Raw genomic sequence first — 19,927 nt, forward strand, 5'->3', positions numbered from 1 at the left:
CCTTTGCAATTTGAATTTTGAATGTGCAAGGCATGAGGTGGCAAGCATGTGATCTTTGGATTTGTCTTCCTTGATAAGCTGGATTTTGAAATTCAAAATTTAAATATGAATCTTGAAGATTTGAAATTCAAAATGCTTTCCTTATTTGGCTCTTCATTTATGGCAACTTGAGACTTGGCTTCTTGAATAAGGAAAAGGCTACTTGGAGATTTGAAATTTGAATTTCAAATTGCTTTGGCTGAATGTTCTTTCCTTCTTTGTCACTTTCCTTATTTAGCTTCACTTGAATTTAACTTGGCAAGCTTGCTCTCCTTTACTCCATTTAAGGCAGTTTTAATGGTATTTTCTCCAAAATGTCATTTTTCACCATTTTCTGCAAAATAATGTCAAGAGTACTAAATTAAGCAGAAATCATGTAAATAATCATCAATAATATCAAGATAAAATGGACTAAAATATGTTCTATCATTCAGCTAAGAGTTTTTCTTTTAGCCTTTTCAGCTTTTGATTGATGGGCTGTGGGGCTGGAGAATGCGAATTGCTGACCTTCATAAGTGGAACTCAGGTCAATTGGGGTATTAGTGATATGGTTTTCGTTGTGATTGGCCATGTGGATCTCAGTGTGTGTTATGAGAATAGAAACTCCGATGATGGAAAGATTTTTTTCGTTCTCACAGATAGCGTCAATTGATGATCTGAGATTCAGAAAAAATAGAATTTTGGTATGAGTGAGCTAGCTTAGCCTGAATAGATCAGGCTTTTCTTTTTTATTCTTTTTTCCCTTATTCTCTAGTGAAGTATAACTGCGACCTTACTATAATGCCACCTATCGCTATCTACGGTGCTCAGCGGTCATCAATATCTATTTTTTATTATTTAATTTATAATAAATAATAATTTTATATTTATTATAAAAAATAGTTGTAAATATTTATATAATTTTATTTAAAATTTTCCATTAACTTTCTATACCAACCACTACTTGTTATGCTTATATACATATATATTATTTTGAAACTCTCTTTATTTATGAAAAATAACATGTATTTAAAATATATTTTTAATAGAAAATATTTTTAACGATATAATTTATTTTTTATTAATAAATTTATATATAGAGATTTTAATAAAATTTTTAAAGGTGAAACATTTTCATTTAATTAAGAAAATATTTTTTTTAATTAAATTTTTTTAGTGTTCTAAAAGATAAGAAAAAATTGTTTTCTTAAAAAATATTTTTAAGAAAATAAATGAACCATTAAATTTATTATGTAAGTGCACTATATTTAAGTTGAATATTGAAAGATTTCAGTTTAATTTCCAATCCTTGTTTCCTTATCGACAAAAAGAATCATCAACTAAGTGATATACATCAAATTCTATTAGACACTAATCAATGATTAACATCAGTAGTTTGCAACATATTTTTAAGTGAGCATAATTACTAATTGGTGATTCAATTTGATATTAAATACAGTGAGTAAATAATTGATAATTTTTTTTATTTTTTTATGATGTAATCAATAAATTTAATCACTATTTTTTTATATAATAATGATAAATTGACATAAAGCATGCAGAGTCTCGTACAAGATATCCACACTAATTAAGGTCTCTTTGTTCTCTTTGTGTACCCTTTGATTCTTCAAGTCAACAAAAGATGAAAAAGAAACTCTTACCACTTTAATCCAACTACACACACTTTTGTGGGACCCAAACTTATCATTAGTTTTGAAAAGGTTTTTCATTCTAAAGGATCTTCTCCAACACTTGAACTACTTCTTTCATGGTGGGTCTCTTTTGTGGTGCAAAACAAGCACAACTAAACCCTAATTTCAAGCATGCCACCATGGCATCCTCTCTACCCACTAAGTCAGCTCTTATCGCCACATCAGCCAATCTCAATACCTGATTCTCATCCTTTGATATTGAACTCACGCTCCATTGGCTTAATTCTCGATCTGAAACAACTCTGCCGGTGAGAAGTTCAAGCAAAATAATACCAAATGAATAGACATCCCATTTAGGATTTGGCTTTGGGTTCTTTAACGATTCCGGCGCTTGATACGGCAGCGTACTGGTGGTTGTGGATGAACTAGGGGTTGCAGAGGGGCTGGCTGCAGTGATTGGGTGGTTTTGTGAAGTGGAGTTGGATTTTTGGAGTCCAAAATTTTGGCTGAAGTTGCTAGCTTTGTAGTTATTGTTGTTGCCGGAGATGAGCCGATCTAGGCCGAAATCGGAGATGATGGGGTCCATGTCAGAGTTGAAGAGGATGTTGGTGGGTTTGATGCTGCCATGCACGTGCTTCTTGTCATGAATGAAGGCTAGTCCTCGAGCTACTCCTCTTGCTATATTGAGCCGGACCTTTAGGGGTAGATGCAATGGTGATGAACCTGGCTTTCCTAGATTTCACAAAAGAAAATCATTGTTAATTCATTAGTTAAAGAGGATAAATTATCTAAATATTATTTTTGTAGTAAATTAAACACTTGATGTCTTTGTATACTTTAAGATAAAAAATTTACCATTGAATTAATGAATAATATTATTATCCCACTATGACTTAAACTCCAGATTTGATAATTTTGGGGAGAAATTTATTTTTACTTAACTAAAATTATAAATTCAATTTCAAATTAATATAGTATTTAATATTATAGTTAATTTTATTTAGATTCATATATAAAATTAATTTTTTAATTTTTAATTGATTAAATGTTTAAGCTAACTTACACTTAAATATATACAAAAAAAATTATATAATTAATAGAAAATTTATTATTTAGTTTTTATGTTATTAAAAGGCTTATTAATTAATTTCACAATTTTAAAAAAATATTAAAATATTTTTAAAATTTTAAAAAATTTAATAATTAGTTATTTCATTAATTTTAGCAGTTAAAGTAATCACTATAATTTGAAAAAATATAATAATTAATTTCTTAATTTTATATAAAATCTATTAATTATTCTATACATATTAAAAATATTTTAATTTTTTAAATATATTTTAAAATTTTAAAAATTAAAGGATTAATTAATAAATTTTTATCTGAATAGGAAATCTAAGAATGAAAAAGTCCATAGAATTAATTAAAGGTGAAATGGAAGAGAAGTAAATTAAAGCAGACAAATCACAGACCAAAACTCACAAGCAAAATAATAACAAGAACCCATGTAAGAAATGTCTCCCCTCTCATGTGCATCCAGTGAAAGGCAGTGCTGTGATTGCTGTGTCTCTAAGAAAGTGACACATGATTTTGGAGCATTATGCGTTTCCTTACCCTTTTTCTCTTTTTTTCTTTTTTCTTTTTTATTTTCTAAATATAAATATATTAATAATCACCACCATGAATTACTAGGGCCAACCATATCCAGGGAAATTTTTTTTTTATGGCGTTTGTTATTTATAATGGATTATATATATATATATATATATATATAAAGAATTGTGAGAGAAGTATTTAATTATCAAATTATTAGTTCAATATAAGCAGTGTGTTATTTAGCAAAATCAAAGGTTGTATTTAATTCATTTTTTGAAAAAAAAAAATTTTGGATAATTGCGAGGTATGAGAAGATGAATTGTGTATGTTAGTAAACAAGTATGATAATGACTACCATGCACATGCCACATTGTGCGTATCTTAGTAAAAGAGAACCAAAAATTTCTAAAGTGCGCCAAAATTGCAGAGGCAAAGAGGAAGATGAACTTACTGGAGCTTGAGCTTGCAAGGCTGCCATTGGAGACATAGTCATAAATAACAAGCTTCTCATTATCTCCCCAGAAAAACCCACGAACTTTAACCAAATTTGGATGCCTCAACTTCGCAATGAACCTCACTTGGTTCTCAAAATCTTTAAACCTCTCCACACCACTTTCTCCTATTCTCCTCACTGCAAACGCAGAACCATCTGCGAGCACAGCCTTGTAAACTATACTTGCTCCGCTAGCTCCCAATATGTATGCTGATGCTTTTAGTAGTGTTTCCATGTCCAGTTCAGTCTCCCCGTCGACTATCACCAGCTTTCCTCCTTTATTCTGCTGATGCTGGTTCACATTGATCACTTCATTCTGCTGGCTGCTGCCCTCGCCGCCGTCGTGCTCACTATCTGAAGTTGTTGCTTCTTCTGATGTTGCTTCAGCTTTAATAGTTAGGCATGAACAGGCAGTAGTTTTTCTTGGCTCCGCCGACGACGCCTGATCAAGTTTAGATATTATGGTTTCTGATGGGAGTTTTTGCTCGCTCTTGTTATTCTTTTGGTTGAGAGTCTTCTTCTTCTTGAGCTGGTATACATAAAGAATAACTAGAGCAAGAATGGTTATGCCGGCTAAATCTGCCACCGCAATGGCAGCTATAGTGGTTGGTTTTAGACCGGTTTGGGTTTGGTTTTGTGCAGTAGCGTTTTGGGTTCCTGAAGACGAGTTGGCTACTGGAGTTGATTCAAGTGGTTTTGGTATGACTGCAATAGCTGGTGAAATGGTTGAAATATTTGGTGGAGTAGAGAGAGTTGATGGGATTGAGCAAAGATTCTTCAATGGTTTCCCACAAAGATCCATATTTCCTCTGAATGATTCAGTTTTTTGATTAAGCAAAGAGACAGACTCTGGGATTGCTCCTGTGAAGTTGTTGAAAGAGAGATCAATGGTTGAATTCTGAGGGATTTTCTCTGCAAAATCTTGTGAAATTGGCCCTGAAAGCTTGTTATATGAGAGATTCAAGTAACGCAAATTACCCCCGCCAAAATCAAACGGCAATGACCCATTTAGAAGATTTGAAGACAGATCTAACACTTGGACAGAATTGAAACCACTCGGAACATAACCAGAAAAATAATTAGTTCTTAAAGAAAGAACTGTAAGATTTTGCAGAGTGGTCAAATTCTCAGGTATTTTCCCAGCCAATGCATTATCAGAAAGATTCAACAACTGTAAACTCACCATTCCACCAATAGACTCAGGCAACTCACCGGAGATCTCATTGCCTGAAAGAGAAATCACTTGCAGTTCAGTGGAGTTAAAAAATGAACTAGGCAATGACCCATTTAAGAAGTTATTAGAAAGATCAAGATGCCTCAGATACTGAATGAAGCCCAAGTCTGAAGGAATTGAACCCAGAAGCTGGCTACGAGGGAGGACCAAGCTAGTGACCCTGAACAAGTCCGGCGAGCGTGGTTGGCCTAGTTCTGTGCAGGTCACTCCCTTCCATGCACATGGGGTCACATCATCGTAGTTCCAGCTTTCGAGGACTGATAATGGGTCACTGAGAATCGAGTACTTGAATGAAAGCAAGAGAACCCCATCTGTGTTGAGAGAAAATGCAGGAACCAGAACAAGAACAAGAACCAATGTGAAGAAATGAAGATTGACGCCATTGAAACTCATGATTTTTCTTGGAAGAATGAAACTTGCTAGCTAGAATCATCCTTTACATAATCACAGCAGGAGGAAGAAAGATAGAGATGGTGACCAACTGCAGTTGGAGTTGTTATGGTGACCAAATCCATGAGAGAAAAAAGGGCATTAAAACAGAAGAGGAGTCAGAGTGCAGGAGTTGTTGAATGTTGATAATGAGTTAATGGAGCTGTTTGGAAGAGGTGAAAAAGAGGGGGGATACTAGAAAAGGAAAAGTTGCAGAGAATGAGATTAGGCAGAAAGATCAACCCTTTATTTTGCTTGTGAGGAAGAGTTGATGTAATGAAAGGGAAACTTGACTGAAGATAGGGAAAGATTGTAAAAATGAGATTATTGGACTGCCTGCTTCCTCTCTAGTAAATTATTTTATTTTATTTTATTTTTATTAATTAGGTAATGGAAAACAGAGAGAGAGGAATCTTGTGTCTGCGACTACAAGACACCAAAGTGGGTTGGAGCCCATGAGATGCAGGGTCTGAATATTAACCTCCTACTGAGCATTGAATATTAAATTAGACCTTAGTCCCACTCGATTAGTTAACAACATTGCAACACATGAAGTTATTTTTTAAAGGATATATTAGATTTTATAATGAGGGTTTTGGGAAAAAAGAGAGATTGAACATTAAAAAAAAAACAATTGGTACATGTTACTTAATTTTATGTATAAGATAAAAAAAAATGATTAATTTGTGATGAGTATGTTGTGGGTAATCCCATATAAAATTTGGTAGGTTATTTAGTGGGTCATGCCCATATAAACTTTTATTATATGCATATTAATTTGAAAGAATTTAAAACTAAGAATAAGGTTCATACCTTCTAATAAAAGAAAACAATAATGTTCATAAAATCCTAAATCACTTGCTTTCTTTTATATCATCTAGAAGATTATTGGCTATTAGGGTTTGTATGGTTTTTAATATCACGAATCAAATTGAAAAATTATATCTATTGAATTATTAAAAATTATTAAATTAAATTTATTTTACTGTTGAAACTGTATTGAATTTATCATGGTGAAATTGAATAGAGAATTGATTTTATAAACATTTATATACATTATATATATATACACACTAATATAATTATTTTGTATAATTATGAAAAATTTATAAACTATTATTATCTTTTATTAACCTACTTTTTCTGAATAATTTAAATTATAAAATATACTAAATCACATTATATTTTTTTAATTACAAGTGTATATATATTACTATATTTATAATATATTTAATTATTTATTCCACATATAATTATAGTTAAATATTATATAAATAGTTTAAATGTGTATTATATATAATTTATATTAATAATTAATTTTAAAAATTAAATAACAATTGCACTCCAAGGCTTAGCCTGGTGGAAAGTGCATCCTGTAACCTTGAAAGGTTTAAGGTTCGACTCCCTCAACCCCCTATTTCAAAAAAAAAAAAAATTAAATAACAATTTAAATGTTTATTATATATAATTAGGTTATTTAGCATTAGAGTTCACAAATATGATCGTATTGCATAATTTATTGTTATTGTGAATGGATGTTGGATGACCACTAGCTCTCGATTAAGTTATTAATATGTTATGATGGATATGAAAGTTCAGATCAAAACCCATTCTATACTCCTGACACTATGAATATATTATGTTATATTATGTTATATTTAATACGAAGTTCTAAGGAGCACCCGTCGTGGGTCGGGCACTATTGGAATATGCAGAGGGTTACTGGTGAAAGTTTATCTTGATGTGAATTGTTTGTGTTGTGATGCATTTATACAATCATTTGTTTTATTGAACTGTTTTTTTTTTATGTTCTGCTCATTAAACTCTTGTAGTTTATTCCCTTTCCTCTAATCCCAGGTTTGCAAAATCAGAATTAGTTCGGAAAGTCGGTTGAGTTGCTGGTATAGTTTGTTGTAATAGTATAGCTGTGGACATGTATTAATTTGTGGATTAGAATTGTGCTTTGCCCGAGTTCTTCCTTGTAATCCCTACTTTATGATCATTTTATGTGAAAGTTTTTAAGTATAAGTTATGTTTGAACCGAGTTTGAGACACGTAATATTAACCATACTGGAGCATTTAATGAGGGCTCTAGTATGGGTTTTATGTTTTCAATTATGATGCATGCACAGGTCGAGTCTTAGTTCATATAATGGTTATGTTTTGTTGTTCGTGTGATCATGTATGAGATTATATCAGGTGTAACAGGATGTATGACTGGCTTGCTATGGGCTCCGCCGACCTTAAGTCAATATAAACCCTAGAGTCGATAGCGGTCTGATTTTTGGATTATTACAAGAGGCATAAGGGCAGATGGACTCTTCAAAATTAACATTCCTAGATACGTATATTTTACCAGACTTGTAGTCAAATCAATAATAGGCACTTTGGTTAGGAGAATAACCTAAAAAGATACAAGGTAACGACTTTTGTTGTAATTTATGATGCGTATACGGTCGAAGCCAAGGAAAAAAAAAGACTTCCAAAGACTCGAAGTTTTAAGTAATTTGGTGGATTGTGAAAAAGCTTTTCTTATAGAGAAGACATGGAAAGAATAGATGAGGGAAGCCAATTTATCATATAACAAGCAGTTTGAAAAACATAAGACAAAATTGAATGGGTAACGAAGCTGTTTGTAAAAGAGTGAGTCAAGTTTCAACCAAGTGCCTATGTTTTCTTTCTGAGATACCGTTGTGTTGTGGAGTACGGGGAGGAGTAAGTAAATGTTGAATACCATGGTTTTCTAGAAATGATTTAAGTGCTAAAAACTCACCACCTCCATCTGTGTAAAGACGATAATTGATTTTTGAAAGAATTTTTCAACTTGAGCTTTAAACTTTTGAAAAACTGAAGACACATCAGATTTATATTTAAACGGAAATAACCAAGTATAACGAGTGTATTGATCAACAAATATAACATAAAAATGAAAACCATCAATGGAATTTATTGGCACATGACCCCAAACATCTGAGTACACAAGTTTTAAAGCAGAAGTAGACATCAAAGAAGAAACACCAAAAGGTAACTAATGAATTTTATTATAAGAACAAGACTCACAAAAAGAACTATTATAAGGACTAATAAAAGAATTATTTTTCAATAAATGAGACTGAATTTTATGGACAGATGACCAAGACAATGATGCCAATTAACCAGAACACTAGTAGCTGCTATAGGTGTAATGAATGGTGGACTCGGCTTCAACAGCTACTCATATAAGCCATCTTTATTCTTGCCTTGAATGAGTGAAGCCACCGTATTGAGATCCTTCACCTGAAGAAGAAAAGGAAAAAATTCAATTGAGATATTGTTGGATAAACAAAACTGAGCAACAAATATGAGGTTTTTTTTATGGTTGGAACACATAAGACATCATTCAAATTAAAAGAAGATGAAGAATGATTAAAAATTGTTTTTCCTGTATGCATTATAGGCAAACCTGAGCCATCATCGATAAGAATTTCATCTGGTCCTATATATTCAGAGTAAACTGACAAGTTACTAAAATCACTGGTAACATGGTGTGAAGCAGCAGAATCAGCAAGCCAAGGAGAGGAGCTTGCATTTGAAGCTATTGTTGCATTAGCATATGGAACACGAGCGTTCTTGGTTATTTTGAAACAATTCTTGGCTGTGTGACCAAACCGATCACAGAATTGATATTGAACCTATGATTGATATGCAGAGCTATTACTGCATGGCTGATACGAGCGAGAGGAATTGGATTGTTCTCTGGAATGGGTATAATTCTGAGGCTAAGAGTTGGTGGAATTTCTAGGTTGAGTATTGCGTCTTGTAACATTAGCAGTGATGATTGAAAGTTCAGATGAGGCTTCTTTTTTAAAAAGGCTATCAAAGTCCAAAAGTTTTTCATGAAGTTCTTCAAAAGCGATCAGATTTTCGCATGTTCTAATAGTAGCAGTTAATTCACAAAATTCTGAACCAACACCATTAAGAACATGAATAATAAGGTCATCATCCGTCAAGGATTTGTCGATAAGAGTGAGCTCATCAGCGGTCGATTTGACCAACTAAAAATACTCAAACACAGGTCTAGATCCATGAGACTGATAGACTTTCTTTGAGATGCATAACACGAGAACAAGATTTATTAGCAAAATATAGTGCTAAATTATTCCAAGCTTCACTGGATGTTTTTGAAGACGAAATGAGTGAAACCAAAGATTCAGAAACTGATGCTAAAATAGCATGAAAAAGAAGACTATCTTGGCGAAGCCAAAGAAAATGAGCAGGATTAGGAGATATGGTTTCTCCAGTTGTCAAGGTAGATGGCAGACAAGGTATTTTGTCATCAATGTATCCAGTGAGATCAAGACCAATTAAAAGAGCATAGAACTGAGCACGCCATGAGAGATAATTAACGGTAGTTAATTTGTGAGGGAGTTGGGTTGCAACTTTAATGGTAATTAGAGTATCCTGTGAGTTAACTAGAATGGTTGTGGCTGAGATTGACATTATAGGAATTGAAAACTTAGCTAGAGTATTCAATGCTCTGATACCATAAAATAGTTTATTGCTGTAGAATGATTATTGGCTATATTTCTCAAACGAGTAAGTTACATATTTAAATAATCACAAAAGGCAAATATTAACAGATATGGAAATCAACAAAATTAGATTCTAAATGATACTACAGCTAACTAAATATCAGGAAAGAGATAATCATTCAATTAACTCATTTGACTTGAAAAGAGGAGAGTTATCCTCAATAGGAGGTACCTTTCTAGACAGACATGTCTGTATATCTGTTAGTAACTGTTGGAAGTACATTTCCAAATAAATACAGACATGTTTGAATTAAAAAAAATTATTTATCAGAAAAAAATCTTTGTCTGAATTAACGTGTCACGTGCCAAATTTTTGATTTATAATATAATTTATCAATTTTAGATTTTCTCCAAAATATACTTTCAAAAAACTTCATGTTTAAATTAAAGTTTCTCACAGTATAAACGTTTGAAAAGTCATGTAATCTTTATATATGGAATTTTTTATTTTCATTCTCACAACTAACTTAAAACAAACTATTTTTATTACACTAATAACAATATTATTTAATGATGTTTTTGTAATTCACCAAAAAATTTGTGGAAGAATCGATCTGAGAATTTTGCAAAAAAAAAAAAAAAAATTCCATTACTTGTTAAAGCATTCATAGAGTTAGGTGACATCTCAAAGTTTGGCATCAACCAAATATAATTAGTTCAAAATATTTTTCTTTCCGTAATTGGATATTAAAAAATTTAACTAAATAGTAAATATTTTTTAAATTAAAAGATAAAATAAGTCACTTTAAGGAGATTAACCTTTTCTCTAAAATTTTTTTATCAATTTTGAATTCTCTCTAAAATATCCTTCTAAATTAAAGTTTATCACAAAATAAACATTTAAAAAGTCTTGTAATCTTTTTATGTAAAGTTGAATTTTTATTTGAATTAATGTGCTACAGTATCAAATCTTTAATGGGTAAACTGTAATTTAGTCCCTCAGGTTTAGTGAAAAACAACCTTTCGTCCCTCTATTTTAAAAAACCTTTAATTTAGTCACTGTGATTTTTAAAAATTATGCGTTTAGTCCCTCCCGTTAGATTTTCAGTTAAATCACCGTTAGTTTTAATTAAAAAGACTAAAATACCCATTCTCTCTTCTTCTTCTTCTTCTTCTTCTTTCTCCTTCCTCTTCTTCTTCTTCTTCTCCTTCCCGATCTTCTTCTTCTTCTTCTTCTTCTTCTTCTTCTTCTCCTCCTCCTCCTTCCCGATCTTCTTCTTCTTCTTCTTCTTCTTCTTCTTCTTCTTCTTCTTCCCGATTGACAAACGGTACATTCATAAATCAAACTAAAATTTGACTTTCTGTTGATTTTCCCTCCCAACAAATTCATCAATGGCCGTTGCCTTCTTCTTGTCTTATTAAATCATTTCTGCTCCTGCAAATGTTCTTTCTCGCGACTTCTCTATATCTATATATACACAAAGTAGTCTTTTGATTATTTCACGTTCATTTCTCATTCATACAACAATGGAGGCCTACTCTTCTAGCTCATCCTCTTCTTCTTCATCAACACTGTACTTTTCGCAATACCCACAAGAAGGAAAGGGCCTGAAAGTATCACAAATGCTTCATTCTGTTCGTAAGCCCCAGCTGAAGCCATGGAAGAAACCAATTGCGCCTCCTCCACTTAATCTTCAGAAAGAAAAACCTGCATTGTTTACCAAAGAGTTCGCAGCAGCACCAACTCTGCAGCTCCTTCCTTCCCCTGTAGAAACCCCATTTTCTGATTTATATTAGGAGTTGATGTCTGAAACGCTAGCTGATCCAAAACCTAGGAAGGCTTCGGAGTTGATTTTGCAATGGGGTTCGCTTGGTGGTGAACCTGAATGCCGAAATGACCATTTGGGAGGAATGAGGTCGGGAATGAAGAAGTTGTTATGGGTATTTTAGTCTTTTAATTAAAATTAACGATGATTTAACTGAAAATCTAACGGGAGGGACCAAACGCATAATTTTTAAAAATCACAGTGACTAAATTAAAGGTTTTTTAAAACAGAGGAACGGAATGTTATTTTTCACTAAACCTGAGAGACTAAATTACAGTTTACCCATCTTTAATTTATAATATAATTTATCAATTCTAAATTTTCTGCAAAATATCTCTCTAAAAAATTTCATATTTAAATTAAACTTTCTCACAATATAAATATTTAAAAAGTCTTGTAATCTTTTTATATGAAATTTTTTATGTTTATTCTCACAGCTAACTTAAAACAAACTATTTTTGTAACGCTAATAATAATATTATTTAATAATATTTTTGTAATTCACCCAAAAATTCGTGGAAGAATCAATATGAAGATTTTGAAAAAAAAAAATCCATTACTCGTAAAAGCATTCATAGAGTTAGGTAACATCTCAAAGTTTGGCATCAACCAAATATAATTGGTTCAAAATAATTTTCTTTTTGTAATTAAATATTAAAAAATTTAATTAATAAAAAAATATTTTTCTAATGAAAAGATAAAATAAGTGATTTTAAAGAGAATAACTTTATCCGTTGGAAAAAAAGGTTATTTCCACATATTGAAGTTATTATTTAAGATTTTTATATATAAGTTTGTTAATAAATTTTATTTTTTAAATTAAAATTAAATAATAAAAAATAAATTATCTTATTTAAAAATATTTTTTATATAAAATATTTTATAAATATAAATTATTTTTCACTTAGATATAAAATTAAAAAGTTAAAAAGAGGATTTACTTGGAGTAAGAGACAAAGTTACAGGAAATAGGGCTTTAAGCTATTTGAATAATAAAATAGGATCACTCATGGTAACAAATATACATGAGGCAGTAGCTATAGCCTTTTAACAATGGAAGAAGATTCAAACATAGAAAAAAGTTCCTGCTTAAAAATAATTAGTGAAAGATTAAATTTATTGGTTCAGAAATGTTAAATTTCATCTTTTAAGTTATTATCAAAAAATTAAATGAATTTAAATAAAATCAAATAAACTAAATAAATAATAATTTAATTTAATTTTTTATTGATAAATTTAGAAAGATAATTTAATTATTTTTTTATTATAGTTTAAAATTAAATTAATAATTTTAATAAAAATAATTCAAATTGAAGTTTTTGTTGCACTTAGATATTAAAATTTAAATCTAAAGTACACAATATTTTGAATGTGAATCATTTAACTCTAAAACTCCATTTTAAAAAAAAAAAAAAAAAAAAAAAAAAAAAAAAAAAAAAGGGGAAAACTCTAGGACTCTAATCAATCTAAACACACTTGTTTATGTAAGGTAGTCCCAATCCATGATGGGCAGTCTATATTTGTCCCATTTGTCAAAAAGAGTGGTGAGAGGATTCCCACAGGGAATCTCATCCTGCCCTTAAAGACCACAGCCACTGTCTATCTATTCAATCCTTTTAATTTGGCAGTTTTCTTCCCATTCACATGCATTCAATTTTCAGATTTTTCTTTTTCTCTTTGTTTTTTTTATGGGACTTCCTTCATGCATTTTAACATTTACGTTATGGACAAATTTCTGAATTTTACACTTTTTTTTTTCATTTTATATTTAGATTTTCTAAATAGAGCTGACTAATTTTGGAATGAAATCGTTGATTTCCGTTCAAAATACAAGAAAATAAAATTCACCATTAAATTTGTTCAAAATGGTTGAGAAATTAATTAATTTTTTAAATAAAATATTTAATTTTTAATTAGGGCATGACTGACTGATTTATTGATTTTTTAATTTTAATTGATTTCAATTTAATTTAAAAAACTACTACTTAATTTTTATAATATGATAAAACTCACTAATTAATTTTTTTATTTTAAAAAATAATATAATACCTTATACATATAATACCTCGTGCTATTGGTGATATCAACTTCCAAGGAGAGGAACAAAGATCTATCATTAGTGACTACAAAGAACTGAAGAACGACAGCGTTTTAATAGTTTCAATTATCCAGCTAAGGTCCTATCTGGCAGTCACTTTTAAGACAGTGTTTAATATCTTAATTTAATTAAAGCATTGGTATTTAGAAATTATAAGAGTAAATTTTCTGGGTTTATTGTTATATTTGTAATGGCGTTCTTGCTTTGATTGAATTTGTTTAAATGGGTTTTTTTTTTCATTCTGTTGAAGTTTTATTTTTAATTTTTAATATGATTAAAAATAATTAAAATGAAAGAAAATATATTTTTCTATTAAGACTGCATTTATTCTAAAGAAAATAATATCACCACCACAAGCTTGTTAAATTTATCATTATCTAAAATCATTGTTGACATCCAAGATTTATGAAATCCAGGCTCTATGTATTTATGAAATATATTTTTTTAAAAAATATTTTCTAACTTTTTAACTTTTTGAAAACTTCAAAAATTGTTAAGAAAGAATAAATTAACTTATTTTTAATTATAACAATTTCTGTTATTTTCTGAATTTTAAGATTCTTATTAAATTTATTAATATATTTTATTTTTTTATCATTATAACTAAATAATAGAAATTATATTTTTTTAGAAAACATTTTTTCTATGTATAAATTATTTTACAACGAAAATCAACTTATATTTTAAGTAGAAAACATATTCTTCAATAAAATATATGTTAATTTCTCCTACTTGCTAGTTAATTAGAATCAATTATTTCATAAAAATTTAATTTAATTGATTTTTTTTAATAATTCTTTTATTCGAAAAGAATGAATTTATTTTTTTATTATTTTTATAAAAAATCTTAGTTTCATAATTTAGTTATCATGAAACTTTGTTTTAAATTATGATATAAAAAACAATTATGTAGAATTTAATTATATAAAAATTTTACAATTATATATACTTAAAACTTCATAACTAATTTAATTTAAATTTCTTTTATATTTGAAGAATATACAGTATTTGGAGTGATATAAGCCCTTTCTAAAGTTATAGAAAGGTTAATTTAATAATTAAGATTAGTTCATAAGTTTCAATTACACGTATTTATCCGTAACATATTATAAAAATAGTGTTGCCTATTGGTATAATTATTTCATATACGTTTGTTTGGTGTAAAATATATATATATATTTAATAATTATTGTGTTTGAAATATAAAAAAAAAATTATCTATTTATTTGTGAGAAATAATTTATATTTAAAAAGTATTTTATATAAAAAATATTTTTCATAAAAAATATTTTTCAACAAAACATTTTTTATTATTTAATTTTAATTTAAAAAATAAAATATATTAATAAATTTATATATAAAAATTTTAATAAAATACTCGAAAAGAAAATTATTTTCTTTAAAATAATTTAATTTTTTCTTTGATCAAGAAAATACTTTTTATTCAATAAATTTTCAGAATGTTCCGAATATTAAAAAATATAAAAAAAAGATATTTTTTTTTTAAATAAACCAAAGACTTAAAAAAAAAAAAATAAATCGCATTTAAGTAAAATGATTTTCTGTTATTAGAAGGGAAGCTATTTTTTTATAGTTTATAAATTTTATTTATAATTCTATATATAAAGTTATGGGTAGCTATCATTTGTAGCTAAACATTTTGGGTGATTTTTCAATTTTTAGTTAATTTTTTATTTATAATTTGAATTAAATTGAAAATGTGGTTAATAATTTTAGCGGAATCAATTGGAGCTAAATATGCTTATATGGCATGCTAAGTCAATAAAAAAATATTTTAAAATGATACTACCTGTTAAATTATATATTTTAACTAAATTTTTATACAAATTGTTAATTTTATTTTATTTTTATCAATTTTAATAAAAAAAATTTTAAAAATATGTAATAAAAAGTAATATGACGTGAATTTAAGCTCTATTTATTTGAGAAAAATAACTTTTCGAATATTTATGTAGAAAATATTTTATAGAATGAGATAATTTATTTTTCATTGTGTAATTTTAATTTAAAAAATAAAATTTATTAATAAATTTAATACAACCAATCTTAACAAGGAGGTTCAAAGGCCACATCACTCAACAAGGCAGTAAACTTTAAAGTTGAAACAAATTATGCAAAGATTTGTTTACTTTTCAAATTCATAATAAAGTCGAAACAAATATAAAAGAACACTAAGACATGTTAAAACTTGTGATTTTATTAAAGGAGGTATGTGGAGAGACTAATACTTATTCAACGTTTGAATATAATCTCTTATAACTCAGTTATTTTTATTTATTTTAATTTAAACTTATTTTATGGACGGTTTGTACTAAGTTCACCTTTTAGAAGTGAGGGTTTTATTTAGAAATATCTTAAATTTCTTTTTTATTGTCTAAATATTTTGTAATCATCTAAACATCAACTTTGTTTGGAAATTACATTATTTTATTCTCAACACTATAAATAAAATGAGATTAGGACTATATGACAACTTTTGAATATTTGATTAATGAATTTTCAGATTTAAATTTTTTCAAGTGAGGTGTGAATATTTTTTTATTATTTCAAGAAATTATTTTGCAATAATGTAAATTGATTTCTAACTAATAGAATTAGGGCTTTTCAAGAATTCAAGATTTATTGAGGTTTTCATATCAAAATTTATATACAGAGATCAAGGATCTCTCAAGTTGCGATATATGATTTATTTTCTTCCTTAATTAGAAAAATATTATTTATTAATTAAATTTTCTGAATCATTTATTACTTAAAATTATTTTTTTAAAATAACTTAGTCATTTTTCTTAAATTTTTTTTTTCAAGAAAATATTTTACTTGAAAAATCTTTTGTATGAAACAAATAAAGTCTTAATAAGCTACCCTATTTGATAAAAATTATATTTTTTAATTTGGACCATCTGAATATGGTTTGATACAGAGAATCTAACAATTTACACTAATTTTACATGAAAAATTAGAATAGAAATATTTTATTATCATATTAAAATAAATTATCTTTTCACTCTAAATTAAAATGGATAAATAAGCCTTTTCTCTAAATTGGCTATTTAATGATATTAGAAACAAGCCCAATGTTACGAATTATTTTAGCTAAATGGCAATTTTTATTATATTTTTACTTATTATCAAGCTTAATTTATAAACAAGTACCTATCAATTTTTATTATATTTTTTACAGTATAGTCCATCTAGAAATGATTTAATTGAATAATTTTTTTTGATAAATTATTGCATGAACATGGTTTGAATCATGTAAGTACTAAAAATTTTAGTTAAAATTGAAAAAAAAATAAAATTATTAAATTACATAAAAAAATTGACTAAATTATATAATTTATCTCGAGTAAGGTGGGTTCCATAATTTATCTTGACGGCACATACTACATACGCATATTCCAGCCACCAGCTAATCCCACACTAAAAATGTAAACAACCTTACTAATTTAGCTAAAATTATATAAAATTTAAAAAGTCACATAAAGGTTTCTCTAGAAATGATAATTTATTCTAAATTTATTAATTTTTTTATGTAATTAAAATAAAGTAGAAAATAAATAAACAAAAAATTTAATTTTAATTTAACTATAAATTTTTAAGTAAAAAATTAAATAAGTATAATTTATTATGAATATTTTTATAAAATTTTTTTAAAAAAGGTAAATATAAATTTAAAAATTTTTATTATACAAATTAAAATTGAAAGATGATTGTGATACATTATTCTAAATTAAGGAATAATCAGTGATAATTTGTATAGTTATTTATATATTTTTATAAATAAATTTATATAAATTTTTTATTTATTAAATATTTTATATTTAATTATAAAATTTATAATTTTATATTTTTAATTGATATTTTTTTTAATTAAGATTTCGACAATTTCTGAACATTTTTTAGAGAAACTCCGCGTTACTTAAGGTTGTCCTGTATTTTTACCAGTTATTCCCTATCTTTATTTTTAAAAAATAGAATTTTACAAGTCTACCTTATAGAATCTAAATGCGTATAAATACATTTCATTTAAGACTTTGAGATATCTTTTATTTATTTGTTGATAGCTTTCCACAAGAGAGATTGGGATTTAGGGATCCGGAAAGCGGAATCTGTAGAAGATTTACTTCTCAAATTATTTTAGCATGTTTTAAAATTATTTTTCAATTGAATTTCTTTATTAAATTTTGAACCATGAGTAGTTAAATTTTTTATTAAAGGACTTGATGTAATTTAAATGTTTGATTGATTTTAATTTATCTGAATTGATTTAATTTATTAATTTTATTATTTAATTCTTGGTATTAATGCTTTTGATTATTTTTATAAATATTTAAATAATATTATATAAAAAAATTAATCAATATTTAAAAAATTAGTTAAAATATTATCATATCACTAGTAGATATCATCACCTCATTAATTTAATACTATTGGGAGAGAAGATCAATATCTTAGATATTATTTAATTTAATTTTGACAATTATAATTAAATTGTTAAACCGAATTAATTGGATTTGGTGAAAGTGAAATCAAATCTTAATATTAATTGTTTTTTAAATTCGATTTACCTACATCTTAATACTTAATTTTCAGTTTATTTGAATAAAATACTCTAATAATCACTTATAGATTTCTCCTTATCAGACGTCACACTAATAATTTAATAATATTAAAATTAAAATTTCAACAGTTGTATTATACAAGGTGGTTGATGATGCATAATAATCGTCTAAAATAAACTATGAACTGTCACTATAAAATAAGTTTACGTAAAATGAATATGATAAGTAGAAAATGCGGCTCGGTTTAAAGAAAAAAATTCGGACGCCATAACACTCGATACATCATCAAGACTCGCCCTTCCCTTAATAGGGCAAGTCTCAGCACGATATTATCGTTAACAGACACAGTCTAGCATATCCCATTATACCTATAATTGCAGGATTGCCAACTTATTAGCTGGTAGTGTCCCTTGTTAAGTAGCTGGCCACATTACCGTTGGATTATAAAAAATGTTATATTTATCTCCACCTCACAAAAATACGTTATTCTCTGATACGATTCAAGTTCTAAGCAATCTATTGCTTTCTCTCTATTCTTCAGGATACCAATTTGAGAGTTGAGATAGCTGTCATGGGCACTCACCACCACCTCACCTTCTCTTCCTTACAGGTCTAGCCAATCACAGCGTAGTTTCATTTCAGCCACGTTATCAATCTAATCTCTGCAACATTATTTAGTTCTGCTGCCGGAAAACCATTGAATACTCTTTGTTCATTTAGATTAAAGCCGGTCTCTTGTTTCTCTCTCCTTTCTTTTGAAAATGGCTGGAATTGTAATGTCATTACAGAGGACCTAATAAGGGCAAAGGAAAAAATAAGCGTATAGCAAAAGACCTCTTGTTACTTGACCAAGAACCTTGGGCCAGGCAAGAGGTAACATTTGGTCCTACTGATAAAGCGCTTGGATTCTTTAAAAATGACCTGCTAGTCGTTAAGATCCTCCTAAAGAGGCGAGTATTGGTAGATACAGGTAGTTCCGTTAATTTTCTCATCTTAAATATTTTTAATAAGTTAGACTCGGATAAAAATAGTTTTGTTAGAGTTTCCTATCCATTAATAGGATTAGGAGATAAGACCGTGACAGTATTAGGTACCATTAACCTCCCCCTAGTGCTGGAGACAAAAAATATAGGTGAGAGTTATATGCAGAGTTTGTGGTGGTAGATATCTCATTTACATATAATGTAATACTTGCTCGTCCGGTCCTAAATTGCCACGTTATCGTTATATATTTGCTATGTGTCTTAAACTTTCAGCTCTCGAAGGAATAGCACTGGTCCGAGGCAATCCGAAGTTGCCTAAAGAAGGTTACAAATACTCAGTAAAAAGCCTCGGCAAATCAACGATGCCCATAGATTTGCTGGAGAAGCTGAAATCTCACGTAAAACTAAAATTGATAGACCCGGTAGAAGAGGTCCAGCTACATAAGGATCAGAAAGTACGGTTCGGTACTGCGTTAGCCGGTGAAATAAAGAATCGTCTAATAG

The 19,927-nt window shown here is 28.4% G+C and overlaps 2 protein-coding genes across 2 annotated transcripts; both read right to left on the bottom strand.

Annotated features, from left to right (window-relative positions):
• Positions 1-1,524: 1,524 nt before the first annotated feature.
• LOC110623996 (receptor protein kinase-like protein At4g34220) lies at positions 1,525-5,757 on the bottom strand. The gene is made up of 2 exons (XM_021769034.2): positions 3,718-5,757; positions 1,525-2,402 (listed from the first exon to the last, which is right to left on the bottom strand). Exons 1-2 carry the CDS (start codon positions 5,384-5,386, stop codon positions 1,750-1,752), a joined length of 2,322 nt encoding a protein of 773 aa, XP_021624726.1. The 5' UTR covers positions 5,387-5,757; the 3' UTR covers positions 1,525-1,749.
• A 2,894-nt stretch (positions 5,758-8,651) lies between these two features.
• Positions 8,652-9,901, bottom strand: LOC110624189 (retrovirus-related Pol polyprotein from transposon RE2). The gene is made up of 4 exons (XM_021769306.1): positions 9,502-9,901; positions 9,226-9,362; positions 8,865-9,093; positions 8,652-8,698 (listed from the first exon to the last, which is right to left on the bottom strand). The coding sequence occupies exons 1-4, from the start codon at positions 9,899-9,901 to the stop codon at positions 8,652-8,654; spliced, it is 813 nt and encodes a 270-aa protein (XP_021624998.1).
• Positions 9,902-19,927: the final 10,026 nt, after the last annotated feature.

This window comes from Manihot esculenta, chromosome 10 (genome assembly GCF_001659605.2).
Source record: "Manihot esculenta cultivar AM560-2 chromosome 10, M.esculenta_v8, whole genome shotgun sequence".
Taxonomy (NCBI): domain Eukaryota; kingdom Viridiplantae; phylum Streptophyta; class Magnoliopsida; order Malpighiales; family Euphorbiaceae; genus Manihot; species Manihot esculenta.